Genomic DNA, 14,945 nt, shown 5'->3' on the forward strand with positions numbered 1-14,945 from the left:
AAGATGTCTTCTGAATGTCAGGTAGTTGTTTATCGCTTTGACATCTGCTGGAAGGGCGTTCTACAGGGCGGGCGCCACTACCGAGAAGGCCCTCTGCCTGGTTCCCTGTAGCTTTGCTTCTCGCAATGAGGGAACCGCCAGAAGGCCCTCGGCGCTGGACCTCAGCATCCGGGCAGAATGATGGGGGTGGAGATGCTCCTTCAGGTATACTGGACCGAGGCCGTTTAGGGCTTTAAAGGTCAGCACCAACACCAGCACTCCCTCAACCATTCCTCATAAGGCTTGGATTTCAGGCCCTTGATCATCTCATTCACATTCCAGATTGTCAATATCCTTCTTAAATTGTGGCACCCAGAACTGGACACAGTACCCCAGGTGTGGGCTGACCAAGGTAGTATAGAGTGGTACTATTCTTCCTTTCACTAGGACCCTATACTGTTGTTGATGTGGCCTAGAATAGCATTAGCTTTTTTGCAGTAGGGGAGACCTACCCCAAAAGGGTAGGTGATGGGCTTGAGTGCAACCATGCACAGGTTGTCAACTGGAGCTTTCTACCTACTAGGAGCTCAATTGGCTTGATCATACGTCAACCAAGGGAATTCCCACACCCTCATCTTTCCCATGCCTTTTCCCCAAGACACACGCAGCAGCTGGAAGAGGGCTGATTAGGTTTAGGGGAGTGAGGTCTAAGGGTAGTTGGAGAGGACTGTAGAAAGGTTAAGTGTCCAGAGCAGCCAGACAGCTCAGAAGGCAAGGGACGTGAGTGGATGGGTGTACATTGACAGGAGATTATTTGGTCTGTTATGTGGTCTGACTTTCAAATTGTTTAGGAAGGAGCTATAAATATAAGCAAATAAATATTAATAAATAACAGGGCCATCAACAGACAATAGCAAATTTCTCTATTGGTTATTGCTTCAAATGAAGGGAAGCTAATTTTCCTTTATGAACGCTATAATGTGTATTAGTGCCCCTAGATTATCAGTTGATTAGAACAAATAGCATGGTGTAATGGTCTCAGGTTCCATTTGCATTGCCAATTTGCAAATTCAGACAATACAAAATGGGAGTGGAGGGGGATATTAGGTGAGCCAAACAGGACCTATAGTGACATTAACATTTCCATTACAAAATGGAAACTCTGGAACTGTTATGATAAAGGCTGTCTCTACTAAGTCCAATTTGTGTGCCAAGTCAGAGTTGGGAGCAGAATGCCTGACCAGATGGCCCTTTATTCTGATCCAGCAAGACAGCTCTTACATTCTTAGGATGCTACAGATATATAGCAACATTCAGGAAAAGTATGTGGTGCAATCCTCTTAGGGCAATACATTTGTCCTCCCACAAGCATCAGTGCCGGAAAGGTGATACCCATTACATTCATAGTGCAGCTTTTGATAGTGGTTCAGATCAACTAGGATATTTTCCACAGTAGGGGGAAAGATTGACTTGGGGGGAAAATGTGACAGGGTCCGGAAACTAAATCCTGATAAGTTAGAGGCCTTGTGGGTGAATCGTTTACTGCTTGAGATCCCAGAATTCTAGAGTTGGAAGGGACCCCGAGGGTTATCTCATCCAACCTCCTGCAATGTGTATGTCAGTTACCTGTTGTGGACAGGGTTGCGCTCCCTCTGAAGAAACAGGCACCTAGCTTGGGAGTACTCCTGGATCCATCATTGTCACTGGAGACTCAAATGGCCTTAGTGGTTAGGAGTCCTTTTTACCAGCTTCAGCATTAGCTGCAGCCATTCCTGGACTCGAATACCAAGGGCTAAAGGGGGCCATGCACTGATAACCTTACAAATGGATTATTGCAATACACTTTATGTGGATTTTAATGCAATGACAGCCACAAGTATAGACAGGTGAAACTCTTGTGTAGAGTTCAAAGGCCATGCTGGTGGTCAACTAAGTTCTGCTTAGTAGGTTCACAATTACGTAACCATCTGGCATGATAGTAAGGCATGGGGTGAGATCTCCAAACCAACTGAGGTGGTTGCAGAATAAAAAGACAAGAAGATGAAGGCCAGGGTAACAAAACAAATTAGCAATAGTCTTCTGAATGCTCACACTGTAAGAATAAGAAGAGTCTGCTGCTGGATCAGGCTAGTGGCCCATCTAGTCCATCAGTCTGTTCTCACAGTGGCCAACTAGATGCCCTTAGGAAGCCCAGAAGCAAGATCTGAACACAACAGCATGCACCCCTCTTGCAGTTTCCAGCAACAGGTATTGAGAAGCATGCTGAGGCAGAATGTATCCATCAGGGTTAGCAGCCATTGATAGCCTTATCCTCCACTAATTTGTCTAATCCAACTTGGTGGTCATCTTTGCCTCTTGTGGGAATGAATACCATAGTTCAGCTATTCACTGTGTGAATTAACAAAGCAGCCTTTGCCAACCAAGTGCTCTCCAGACATTTTGGACTACAACTCCCATCAGCCGTAACCACCGTAGCGAAGGCTAGAGTAAAAGGGTAATTTAGGGCAGGCATAAGCAAAACAGATGTTTTGGGACTACAATTCCCATCATCCCTGACCACTGGTCCTGTTAGCTAGGGATCATGGGAGTTGTAGTCCCAAAACATCTGGAGGGCCAAGCTTGTCTATGCCTGATTTATGATGAAAAGAAGAAGCCAGTGCCATTATCACCAGTGCCATATTTCTTAGCTTCCTGTGAGAATCTGCCTGGCTACTGTTGTTGGGGAACAGAAATACAGGGCTAGATGGCCCTTTGTTCTTATTCGGCAGGACAGTTCTCATACATTCTGGGGTGTGTGCTACAAATTATAATATGATGTTTAGAAAAAAGCATGTGCTATGGTCCTCCTTCAGCATGTAAGAATGTAACAAGCACATTACCGGCTGCTCAAAACAAAATGCTAGGATAACACAGTAAGTCCTAAGATGAGCAGGAACCAATTCCACCAGAGTATCCATATCCAAATATTCCAAGAGTGGCTTCAGAGTATGCATTGAGCATGATCAGCCAGCAATCTCATCAGAGGGCCACTTTTGTGCAGCATTAGTGCAGGCACAGGTATACCGCTGGTATAGGGCAGTATACAAATTTATTACTACTAATAATAATAATAATAATGGTAGAAATTATTATGAAAAGGACTGGAAAATTAAACAATCTGTCTCATAATCTTCATTTAGAGCAACACATGCAGTTCTGGACAATGTTCACCTCCTTTTTCATAATAAACAAAGATGTAGAAACACTGGAAGGGGTCTTTTTTTAATAGTAATAAAAAAGAATGTAAAATGAAACAGACAGGGCTTCTTAGCTTAGGAGAAAAATGAAGACCGAGAGAGGACAAGGGGTAGGTTTTAGAGAAACATGATTGATGTGAAGAGAGTAAATAAAGGGCAACAATCTCAAAATAAAAAAGGTCCAAGGCCATCCACAGCAGATGTAAGACAAACAGAAGAAATTACTCTCTCACACAACATATAATTAACCTATGGAACTCATTTTCACAGGACATTATTGCCTTCAGCAGATAAAATAAGCGCACAGAGGATAGGTCAATTGATGGCTATAGCAAGCCATAATACCCAAATTGCAACTTCCATGTTCAGAGACATCACTTCTCTGGCTATCAGATGCTGAGGATTAATGACAGTGGGTGGGTATTGCCATCACGCTGTGCTTGTCAACCATCATGCTGTGCTTATATCTGCCACTGTCAGCCGAGAGAATGCTGGCCTAGAACACTGGCCTGTCGCAGCATAGCAAGCCCTCACCCTTGACCAGCCTAGCCACCCTAGAGATGACCATTTCAAACTTTCTTGGGAGGCGCAGTGTCTGATAGTTATGGTGCTGCCCACAGTTGAAGTGACGTATTTCCTCCAGTTGGAGGGCATAAATTCATGTAGCTTGCAACACAGAAAACAAAAACCCACAGGCTCCGTGGAAGGTTTGCAGGTGTAATCACCTCCATCGTTTTAGTATCAAGCAGAACGAAGATGGGTTGTTCAAAGAAACTGGCCACAAGAGAAACAAAGGCAGAAGAAAAAAGACAGGTCAGATAAAAGGGCTAAGTATGCACAAGGTCCACAGCAGGGATTAGCAACCTGGAAACATGAATCACACAAGAGAGGAAAAACAATCAGAAGCAGAACAGATGGGTGTGCAAAAGGAAATGAAGAGCTGCAGGAGACAGTGCTATTAACTTTATTCAAGAAGAACAAAACCTTTATTGCACCAAAGACAGTTAAATCAATATTTTCCCAATGCTATTTTTCCACAGAAGCAAATGGGTGTGTTTTCCCACAGGGATGCTACATTACCATGAACAGGAAGGATGGGTTGTCTACATAATGGCAAGAAAGGGGAGAGATGCTGTCTATGAGGCAGAGTCTAACAATGTGGAAATTGCTTTGTAAATTGTAAGCGGAAAGCTCTAGGGCACGGAAGAGTACCAGTAACACAGCTGCAGCACCTATCTTCATGAAAAAGTAAGTGATGCTGCGTAGGACAAAGCCTTGTGCCATCAGGTTCCTCACAGGGCAGGACATCACTGGGCAAGACAGGACATCATCCACTCTCACATAGTGACATGAGGATATCACATTTTGGTTTTCATTTGGTTTGGGCAGAAGCGCATGGAATTGCAGATCCATAGTAGAACTGACTCATACGTCCCATGCATATGCATCATCACTGAACACCTCATACCACAAAGAGTCTGCTATTACTCTGGCCTGGGTTATTCCAAAAATCTCTGTCCATGAGAACAAGATTGATGACATCAGCCAATGATTTTCAAAGAAGTAAAATAAACGTGTATAGCACCATATAAACACCACAGGATTATTTTGCTGCAACAACACAAAATAAATAAACAACAACAATTTGTACCCAAGAATACTAAGTAGAACTTAGTTGGATACAACCCAATAAAGAGAATTATCATAATCTATCAAAATCAGATTCCCTTTGTTCAGCAAAAACCATGAACCATCTGTGGCCCAGAGACTCTGGAACCAATCCTACAAATGCAGTAACTCTTACTCCCTCCCTGCTTTCTCATTGAATTTTCTTTTTAAAGCTTCCTTTGCACTCAAAGCTCTACCTTTTGCCCATCTCTTCCCCATGAGATCCAGCCAGGACAGCACTTGTCTGGTAATAAGCTATATCCAGTAATTAATGTTTTCACAAATTACCGAGAAGCGAAATTGTGGGCTTTTTTCCCCCTACACAAAAGACTCTCGGTGAAAACATGTGTGACCTTGCATCTAGGAATTCAAAACAGTTATGCAAATGTTGTCTAAATTAAAACGCAGAGTCCCCATGCGAAGTATTAGCTCAGAGTCATAGAAAGAGAGATTGGCATGCAGGGAGAAACATGCTCAGCAGAAATCCAGCAGGAGAAAAGTAGAACCAGATTGTGCATCTTTGGGTTGCCAGACATGGGAAAGAAAAGCTCAACCACCTTTCTGACTGGATTTTCACTTTTTGAAATATGGCAACCCTAATCTAGATGTCTCAATGGTTAACAAAATGGTGGGCATAGCTCAGTAATCTCTGTTGATCTGAGTTAAAACACAGTGTAAAAAACAGGACCAATACTAATACCATTTTCCACTCAAATACAAGTATCACAAAGTGCAAGAACTCCCTCTCCATCTTCACAGTATTAGGCACTGCATTTCTGATATGCGTGCATTTTAGTCATTTGGGAATTATCAAACCTATCAGCAATGAGTTCCAGAGGTCAGCTGTCCACTTCAAGATCTTCACACACAGTAGCAGTGGCATAGGGCCTGCTTCCCCATGAAGCAGTTCCATGCATCTGATTATGCACATGGGGAGAGCCTATCACATCACACAAGTCTTTCCCACCTGACTGGTACCTAGACAGGAGGGGAAGTCCATGGGAAAGGGGCCTGACCATGGGGTTGCATCATCCACATGGAGTTAAACAGGCCCTGGGATTGCATCACAGAAAAGGGGCTCTCACACCACTATGTGTGAAGCAAGGGGGGGGGAATACTTTCTGTAGACCTGCAGCAAATTTCTGTATATTACAGTTTCATTGCTCTAGAATTATGTGAAACTGTTTCCTTCTCCCTTAGTCCAAAACTACACATTATTTTAAACACAGCAATCATTTTCAGATTATAAAATGGAGCTCCATGCGGAGACCCAAAGACCTTAAAAGGGAAGGTATGAAATGTATACCTTCCCAACCTCTACTAGTGTGTGGCAGCAATGTGAGAGTCAGTGTGCTATGGTGGTTAGAGTCCTGGACTAGGACCTAGAATCATAGAATCATAGAGTTGGAAGAGACCACAAGGGCCATCAAGTCCAACCCCCTGCCAAGCAGGAAACACCGTCAGAGCACTCCTGACATATGGTTGTCAAGCCTCTGCTTAAAGACCTCCAAAGTAGGAGACTCCACCACACTCCTTGGCAGCAAATTCCACTGTCGAACAGCTCTTACTGTCAGGAAGTTCTTCCTAATGTTTAGGTGGAATCTTCTTTCTTGTAGTTTGGATCCATTGCTCCGTGTCCGCTTCTCCGGAGCAGCAGAAAACAACCTTTCTCCCTCCTCTATGTGACATCCTTTTATATATTTGAAAATGGCTATCATATCACCCCTTAACCTCCTCTTCTCCAGGCTAAACATGCCCAGCTCCCTTAGCCGTTCCTCATAAGGCATCGTTTCCAGGCCTTTGACCATTTTGGTTGCCCTCCTCTGGACAGTTTGTCAGTGTCCTTCTTGAACTGTGGTGCCCAGAACTGGACACAGTACTCTAGGTGAGGTCTGACCAGAGCAGAATACAGTGGCACTATTACTTCCCTTGATCTAGATGCTATACTCCTATTGATGCAGCCCAGAATTGCATTGCCTTTTTTAGCTGCCGCGTCACACTGTTGGCTCATGTCAAGTTTGTGGTCAACCAAGACTCCTAGATCCTTTTCACAAGGACCTGGGAGACCAGGGTTCCAATCTCCACTCTGCCATGAAGCTCGTTGGGTGACCTTGGGCCAGTTATTCACTCTCAGCGTAACCTACCTCACAGGGTTGTTGTGATGATAAAATGAGGAGGAGAACTATGTGTGCAACCTTGAACTCCTTAATGGAAAGTACGGATATAAATGTAATGTGACATAATTCTTAATAGATATGCATAAGATTAGTCTGCCTATCTCAGCTGGGCCAGAAGCTTTTCCAAACGAATTTGGATTCCTGTGTAAACCCACCCACCTGATGCCACTGACCCATATGCTCCTTTCCTTTTAGCAAACCATGTTTTCGTTTCACCCCAGGCCTCCTTCACATGTGCACAATTGCATAGAGGTTGCTCCGCTGCATTGTTATCCAGTACAACTACAGCTTGTGTATGAATACTATAATCACATGAGAAAGGGCTAGTGGTCAGGTGAGGAAGACCCAGAAAATTATTACAGTCCCATCAGGCATGGTGGTGATTGAGAAGTGAAAGGCCCATTGAATTGGCCCCAATCATGTTGCTTGGGAAAACACACATTCCATAGCAAGATGAGTCAACAACATGTTGAAATGATTCAGTATGATTAGGTACAGGCATACCATTCAATATGGAAGAGTACATTTCCCATGTTTGTTGCTTTTTACTTGTGTGAACACTGTTGACTAGCGTGATTCTGAATCTTCCAGTTTTTTTAGTATTGTAACTTGCTAACATCTGTTGCTCTGTTTCTCAACCTAACTGGATGTTAACTCAGGAAATTGTTGTTGTTTAGTTGCATCCGACTCTTTGTGACCCCATTGACCAGAGCACGCCAGGCACTAACTCAGGAAATAGTTCTCATCTTTATCCAACATTTCTATAAGCAAAAACACAAAGCAAAACACCCTTCTTGCATAGGAGGCTGCTTACGTTCTATTGCCTTTCAAGTACCTTGTCAAGTTCCTCAGTGTGGTTTCTGACACATCTTGTAACACATGAAGCTTTCAGGTCATGGGGAATGTGGCCTATCATCAGACATCCCTGAAAGTCACTCCCTTTAGGTATTAGCAACTGTTTTCATGCTCTGACAAATGTGGTCTCTGGCTGCTTCATCCATTTGCTGATTGTTGCCTGTGGAAACCCATTCCACAGCGAGTGAGTTAGGCCCCATTCTGGCATGGTTCTCTGTAGCCTCATGAGCCCCTCCAAGATTGTTCTTGAGTAGTTGGTCTGCACAGTGCAGCAGTAAGATATACAAGCGCTGAATCATATGGCACTTTCTGGTGGTGCTATTCCTTTCCACACTAACACCATGCCTTCATTGGAGCCCTTGGTGCAGACATGGGATGTAACCAGGTGAGGAAGTAACTCACATGACCCATATGCTGTGACTCTTGCAGACTACAGGCAAGACAAAATGGAGTACCGTAGTTTTTTTCTGGTGGCAACCATTGGTGTGAACCAAATCCTTTCCCTTTGCATTAAACCCCCTTCTACCAGAATTCAGTCACTTGGTACCATTGCAAAGAGCAGTCATGACACTTACTTCTGATTGCTCAGAAGTTATAAATAGATGGCAGTCCTGAAAACTAGGCCTCTATGGGAGTGAGGCATGGGCAAGTTCTATATACAATGCAATGTCCTTTTTTTGAAAAACTTTGCACCCTGAAGGTATATGAACCCATTCAAAATGGGATGTCAAAAACTCTCAGTTGACACACAGCAGCAAGAAGGAGCCTGCAGGTTATAAACTCAAAGATCATGGGAGAAGCTGAGCCCTTTGATAATGTATGCCTCTGTGGTGTGGGACAAAACAAAGCTCAGGAATTGTGCATAAAATCACGCCATGGGGCAGGAAGAGACTACCCAGGCTGCAAACATCCTCTCAGTGTGAGCCACTTGGAACCTGCAGTTTATATGCTCCCTGTGTGACTGAGAAAGTCAATCATTTATAGATACACATATTAAGAACAGAACAAGCAGAGGTTTTGGACCATCCACACCCTTCAGCACAGTGAAAGGCAAAGCACTCGAGGCAGCCTCTGACCCACAGAGCCATGCCCCCCACAGCATGGGATAACTGTCTTACAAACTAATCACAGAAAGAGAGGGTCAAAGGTCTTAGTATTTTACACACCTAATGTGAAAAAGATAGGCACAGCATAAAAGAGCTGCAGACAAGGGGGTGTATTCTGAATTCATATAATCTGTGGACATTGCCTTTGCCACAGTCGCATCATCTTGCCCTCACACAGGAAGACAGCCTCAGGTTATACATATTACCTAAATGTGGTGTTGACTGAAGAAGTGGCTGGGAGAATTCTAAGTTCTGAAAACCTTTCCAACATGGAAAGACGATCTCCATTTGAAAAACTGCTTTCTTTTGCTCAGCTAAAGAAAGAAAGCCCTACACCATATATCTTCTCTAGAAACAGCTCAAAATCATGACTGTGGGTGTGGTTATGGACAGATGTGCTGGCATAGCCATGTTTACAAGATGTTTCTTGGGAAGGACTTTATTTCCCTTATGAAATATGCTTTAAAAACTCTTATGTCAGAACTCTGTAACTCAATACAATTCAATACAAATTCAAAGAAACGCCCCTTTAGTTCTGACATGTGGCTATGAATGCTGATGGGAAAGTTGTACCGACAAGGAAAGGATGACATCTTCCACTAACCATCTTGGTTCCCTTTTACTTTATGGAAGAACTGCTTTCAATTAAACCTCTTGGGAAGCTCATCTATGCAATGGGGGATGGGTTACATTAAGTGATTTATGAAAAATCCATTTCTATAATAACCAAGGAGTTCAGAAATTGGATGGGAGGGGGGAGGGGAGGGAGAGAGGAGGAAGAGAACTGAGACTGAATATTTCCATGCAGATGCTTGATTTATAAAAAATCTTCAAAGACAATAGTCATGGATGGAACGTAAGATCCTCAAAAGCCTCCAGCCACAAAAAAAGCACTCAAGCTAAAATTAAAAGTTTTGAGAAGCCGCATGTCATGTCTGTCTGCAAGATAAGCTCTAGCCATGATCTACAGCCAGTGCCAAGTGATATAGTTCTGTGGGCTTTATTTGATGATATTGCTGTAGCCCATTATATCAGGGGGGGAAATCAGCTGCAGATGCTTGAGTTTCCCTCCCACAAAGAAGGGAGATGGCTTCACCTCCTCCCTGCCTCAGTATTTAAAGGTACATATCACCCCTTGCATGTTTGCAACCTCTGCATTATGCAGCATAAGTAAGGGGGGTTTTGTATTTTAAAAAAATGGGACAGATGATACCCTGAAGAAATAAAACCTCCTATCTGGTGCTTACTCCTGTCTTTCTTTCCATCTTCCCCTGTACCTTTCTGCCTTCCTGGTGTTTTAAAAGGCACTACAATATCCAACACTAATTGCTGAAACAGTTGCCTAACCTTTGATTGCTCTACAGTTGCATTAAACAGGGTCCAGATAGATAGATAGATAGATAGATCCTAGCTTGTCCATGCTACTCCTGTGGAAGAGGGAAGAAATGCAGGCTCTCCCTTCTTCTTCTTCTTCTTCCACCTCCTCCTTGTACCCCTCCCCTTCCTTTGATTTCATGGGTGTGGCAGGGTTCAAACCTCTCTTTCTCTCAAACACAAGTGTATTGCATCAGGGAAGCAATGAATAAGGCAGGGATCATCTCACCTACAAGTGGGAAATGCTAGCTCTCATTTAATCACCCATTCCATCCATTACTGAGCACTTTACCCACATAGCATTTGTCTGTTCCAATATATAGTAGAAAACAGGAGCAGCACAGCCATTGGTTAATGGAACATATATATAAGGCACATTTCCAAGCACAGACTACAACATAAACTTTAGGATTTTATCTTTGAAATACACCCAAACATAATCTCCAATTCTTCTTCTGCATCACCTTTCAGCATTTTAATGGTGGTGGGGGTTTTTTAAAGGCATACAGTTGCCAATGTGTTAAAAATCTAGGTAGTGCCTCTGCAAGGCCAGTTAGGTATAATGTTTCGTTCTGTGCATTCCGGTTACAGGCACAAACAAACTATAGGCATAGATTTTGAAGGGGGGAGGCTAAAATTGGATATATGTGCTTCTACATCTATCCTTCTAGAATACCACATATACATTCAAATACATATGATCCACATAGATGCATGGTAACAGATATGTACTTCAGAGTCCACCCACACCCAACTCACAGCCCCCAAAAGGATTCTGCTATTTGTCCTTTTGCAAGCAAAAATACAGGAGGGGATTCCCCAGGAAGCAAATAAACCTCCCTTAAATTTGGAAACACCCACTTCAGATCACGGTCGTCTGTTATCTGGCTTTCCTTTCCTGAATAGTTGAAAGAAAGAGCAGGAAGGGGGTCAAGGATGGAAAGAGAGGGGTTCCTTCATTGGTTTATAAGGTATGGGTTTGAACTTCCATGTGTTTTATGAGCATGATCTGTGTGTGCGCGCAAGCAGTATAACTCTCAGGGTAGAACGGAGATGCATGTGTGGGTGTGTCTGAATAGAGGTTTGCACCTGTGTGCAGTTATGTCTATGTGTGTATGAATGAGTGGGTATGTGCATGGGTGTGTCTCTTTGTGTCTGCAAAAGTATGTGCACTGAATTGTATATTGATAGGTATATTTAGATGTGTGGGAAAATGCTCTATGCATGGTTGCATCCATGGAAATGCACTCAGGGGTGTGTAAAGGGGTGTGGCTGGTGTCTGAAAGAGTGCCTTTTTCTTTTCTTTTTTAATCCAGCACAGATTTATAAATGTGCATGAAAACTAGGAAGCATAAAAACCCACCCACATACATAGAAAAAGTGTAAAAGCATAACCATGAGGTGGGTAGGATATTAGCCATGTGCTCCCCTTTGAAAAGATGGTGACTGTTCCTCTCATGAGCCTATCACTTCCAAAAGCTTCAGAGGCTGCTGCTACCTTATTTTAAAATGTGTTAAGCCTCTCCACTCACTGCTGTGTCATTTTTGCCTTCCTCCTGCTGCCTTTTCATCCCACATATGGCTATTGAATATGCTCTGCTGGCTGACTGCAACATGTTCTATGTCCACTCTGCTTCAGGATTTAGTGAATGTACCACCAACTGGAGTGTGTCTGAAACACACACACACACATTAGGAAATAGATGCAATTGCAAGTGGAAGTTCCCATTCACCAACCCCACCCTAGAGATCTTCCAGACCACCTTTCTAACATATATGTTGGCTCGGAAAGGCATGCCACTTTTCAAAATCCAGATATTCAGTAGTCACAAATAACCATTTCAATCACCACAGTTTCCACCCACCCAACACCCTAGATGCTGCATTATGGAACAAGCTGATATACTGGAAGGAAGCTGCCAGATGCAAGATTTTTTTTATTTAAAAAACCCAACCTACTGAGATTTCTCTTTTAAAACCTATACATATACAAAATCCTTTTTCCACACATCAAAGCCACCAAAATCCTGGCCCAGTTTGAATAAATCAGAAGTTAGACCATATGATGAATAAGATAAATTGCTCTCCACAAAGAAGGATTTGGAGCAGACTTGACCATTGACCAGCAGTGGAGTTTAAAGGTGTGTGGAGGGGAGGGGCAGAAGGCTGTCTGAGGGCGTCTTTACAATTTTATCATTAATTGCTGGAAATGAAATGCCTTCTCAGTCTTTCCACAAAACCCCACTTGCCCCCCAAAAAAACCTTATGGGCCAACAAGAAATTAACCAGTTTCCACCAAGTTCGTATACTGTTCCATCTTCCCATCCCACCGTTGCTGAGAGCTAACAGAGGCGTGGTCCTCTGTCTCTTTTACCAGCTGGTGCACAGTTGTCCAAGTGTCCCCGGCATGAAAGGAATTGCAGAGGGAACCCCAGCCCACACCCCTAATCTCTCCTAGCAGCTCATTTGCTTCCCCCACCCCTAAGAAAAAAAAATTAAAAGGCAATGGGAGGAATGGTAGAGCTATTCTTCAAGTTGCTTAAAGAAAAAGAGGAGAAGGAAAACCCACGCCCATCTTCCAAGCTCCTTCTAATCTCTATCAGTACAATCACAGACAGAAAGCATCTCTCAGCTAAGATTCACATGGTATCTCGGAAGGGGGGTGTATGAAAGGGAATTGCCTCAACGCTCCCCCTCTCCATTTTCCTCTCTCCTTCCTCCCATCCATATCCACACACCCTCGACAAATCCGAAATAGACAATCCTATGCCACGTACATTCCCACGACCCCCCTCCCCCAGGTGTGTCTAACAAGGATATCCCCCTTATTGCTCCCCAGTTCTGATCATTAGGCAGCCTTCCCCCCACCCACCCACCCGCCAACTCCACGGGAGGCAGAGAAAGAGAGAAAAAACCACCCCTCCGTTGCATAAATGGAAGGGGTGTGATCTGAGCCTTTCGTGGGAAGATGCTAAAGAACTGCAAAGGAAGCAGTTTCCTATATTAAGGAAAAAAAGAATCGTTCTTTCTCTCCTGCACGCAGATCCAACGCACATTAAGCCCACAAGTCTTAGGAATTTCTCGACGGAAAAGAGGTATAAAATCTTCAGCTCTACCTGTTTTGTTCTTCTCATACAGCACAGCATGGTTGTATTGTCCCCTTTCTTCCTTGTTGTTCCTTCCTTCTCCTCTCTCCTTTTTCCTCCTCTCTCTCTCTCTCTCTTATCTCTCCCCCCACCCTCTCCACTCCCTCCCCTCCCTCTTTCTCGCTCCTCGCACACACTCACACACACGCACACCCTCACTCTCACAAACACGCCAGGGCAGTTAGCGGCAACTGTAAGGTCCACAGCTATTGCTCATCACACATGCTCTCTCGCTCGTTCGCTCTCCCCCTCGCTCCCTCCCTCCCTTCCTCTTTCCCAGAATTGTTCACTGGCAGCTCTCAGTGACTAGTCACTTCCCCACCCCCAGCCCCCTACCACCACCACCAACACCACCACTATCAAGGCAGCCACCCCCTCGCAAGTCCTCTGCCAGCCTCATGAATATTTAAACCTATCCAATCTGGACCCAATTACCCGGCGACTTTCCCACTGTACAAAAATTGCGGGGTGGGCGTGGGGGGAGAGAGAGAGAACATTGCAGACTGCTCAGGGGGGTGTGGCAACGTATGGTTGTCAAAAGGCAGCTGTGTTTCGTAGTGGGTCGTTTAAAAAAAAAGGTGCAGAACTCATTCATACCGTAGTGGTTAGAGAAAGGAGCAAGCAGGGGCCACAGAGGTGTGTCTGTGTAAAAGAAAAGTAGTAAGTCAATGGCTAATGCATGCAGTGTGTTACCAGCGTGACGTGATGTGGCATAGTATAGACTGGAAGACAGCCCTGAGGGTGGGCTGCACCCTTCAGCCATATATAACAGAAGTACAGGCAGATTTCACAAACACGTTGGCAACCAGGAAGCGACATGCAATTGCACGGACGGCAGAATCACTTGTCTTTAAGATGGGAAGGATCCTGTTATGTGCTTACCCGAGGGGTCGCTTGCAGAGATTCAGGCACATTTTGACATGTTCAGGTTGCACCGTGACAGTGCGGCATAGTGGTTAGAGGGTTGGGATTAGGTAACCGGGCAACCGGGGTTCAGATCCTTACTTCAGCCATGAAACCCACTTGGGTTACTTTGGGCCATTCACAGTCTCTCAGCCAAATCTACCTCACTGGGGTGTTATGAGGATGAAAAGGAAGAGGAAGGGAAGCATTTACACCACCTTTAACTCCTTGGAGGAAAGTGGAATGGAAGTGCGAGCCCACTTCCCCCAAATGGGGACTTTTTGTGAGAAGGAAAGTGATGGCGAAATGGGCTAAGCTTTGCTTCGATGCCACGTTGTGCAGCCTCCCTGCAAGCAAGTCAGGTTGAATGTCCATCATCTGGAAGCAGCCTCAGTGGGACTTTCTTCTGAGTCAACATGCACTGAAAAACTATAAAGTGGGGCTGGGGAACCTGTGGCTCTTCGGAAGATAAAGGGCTCTGCACCTTGAACCCAGCCTAGT

At 44.3% G+C, this 14,945-nt stretch overlaps 1 protein-coding gene across 1 annotated transcript in view; it reads right to left on the minus strand.

The window, feature by feature from the left end:
* GAP43 (growth associated protein 43) overlaps window positions 1-13,823 on the minus strand; it is a 57,918-nt gene extending 44,095 nt beyond the window's left edge. Inside the window, exon 1 of the mRNA XM_082221613.1 lies at window positions 13,512-13,823. Within this exon, the coding sequence (XP_082077739.1) occupies window positions 13,512-13,541 (30 nt within the window). The 5' untranslated portion in view covers window positions 13,542-13,823. The remainder of the gene's footprint in view (window positions 1-13,511) is intronic.
* Between the last annotated feature and the right edge of the window lie 1,122 nt (window positions 13,824-14,945).

This window comes from Podarcis vaucheri (genome assembly GCF_965113315.1).
Source record: "Podarcis vaucheri genome assembly, chromosome: 4".
NCBI lineage: Eukaryota > Metazoa > Chordata > Lepidosauria > Squamata > Lacertidae > Podarcis > Podarcis vaucheri.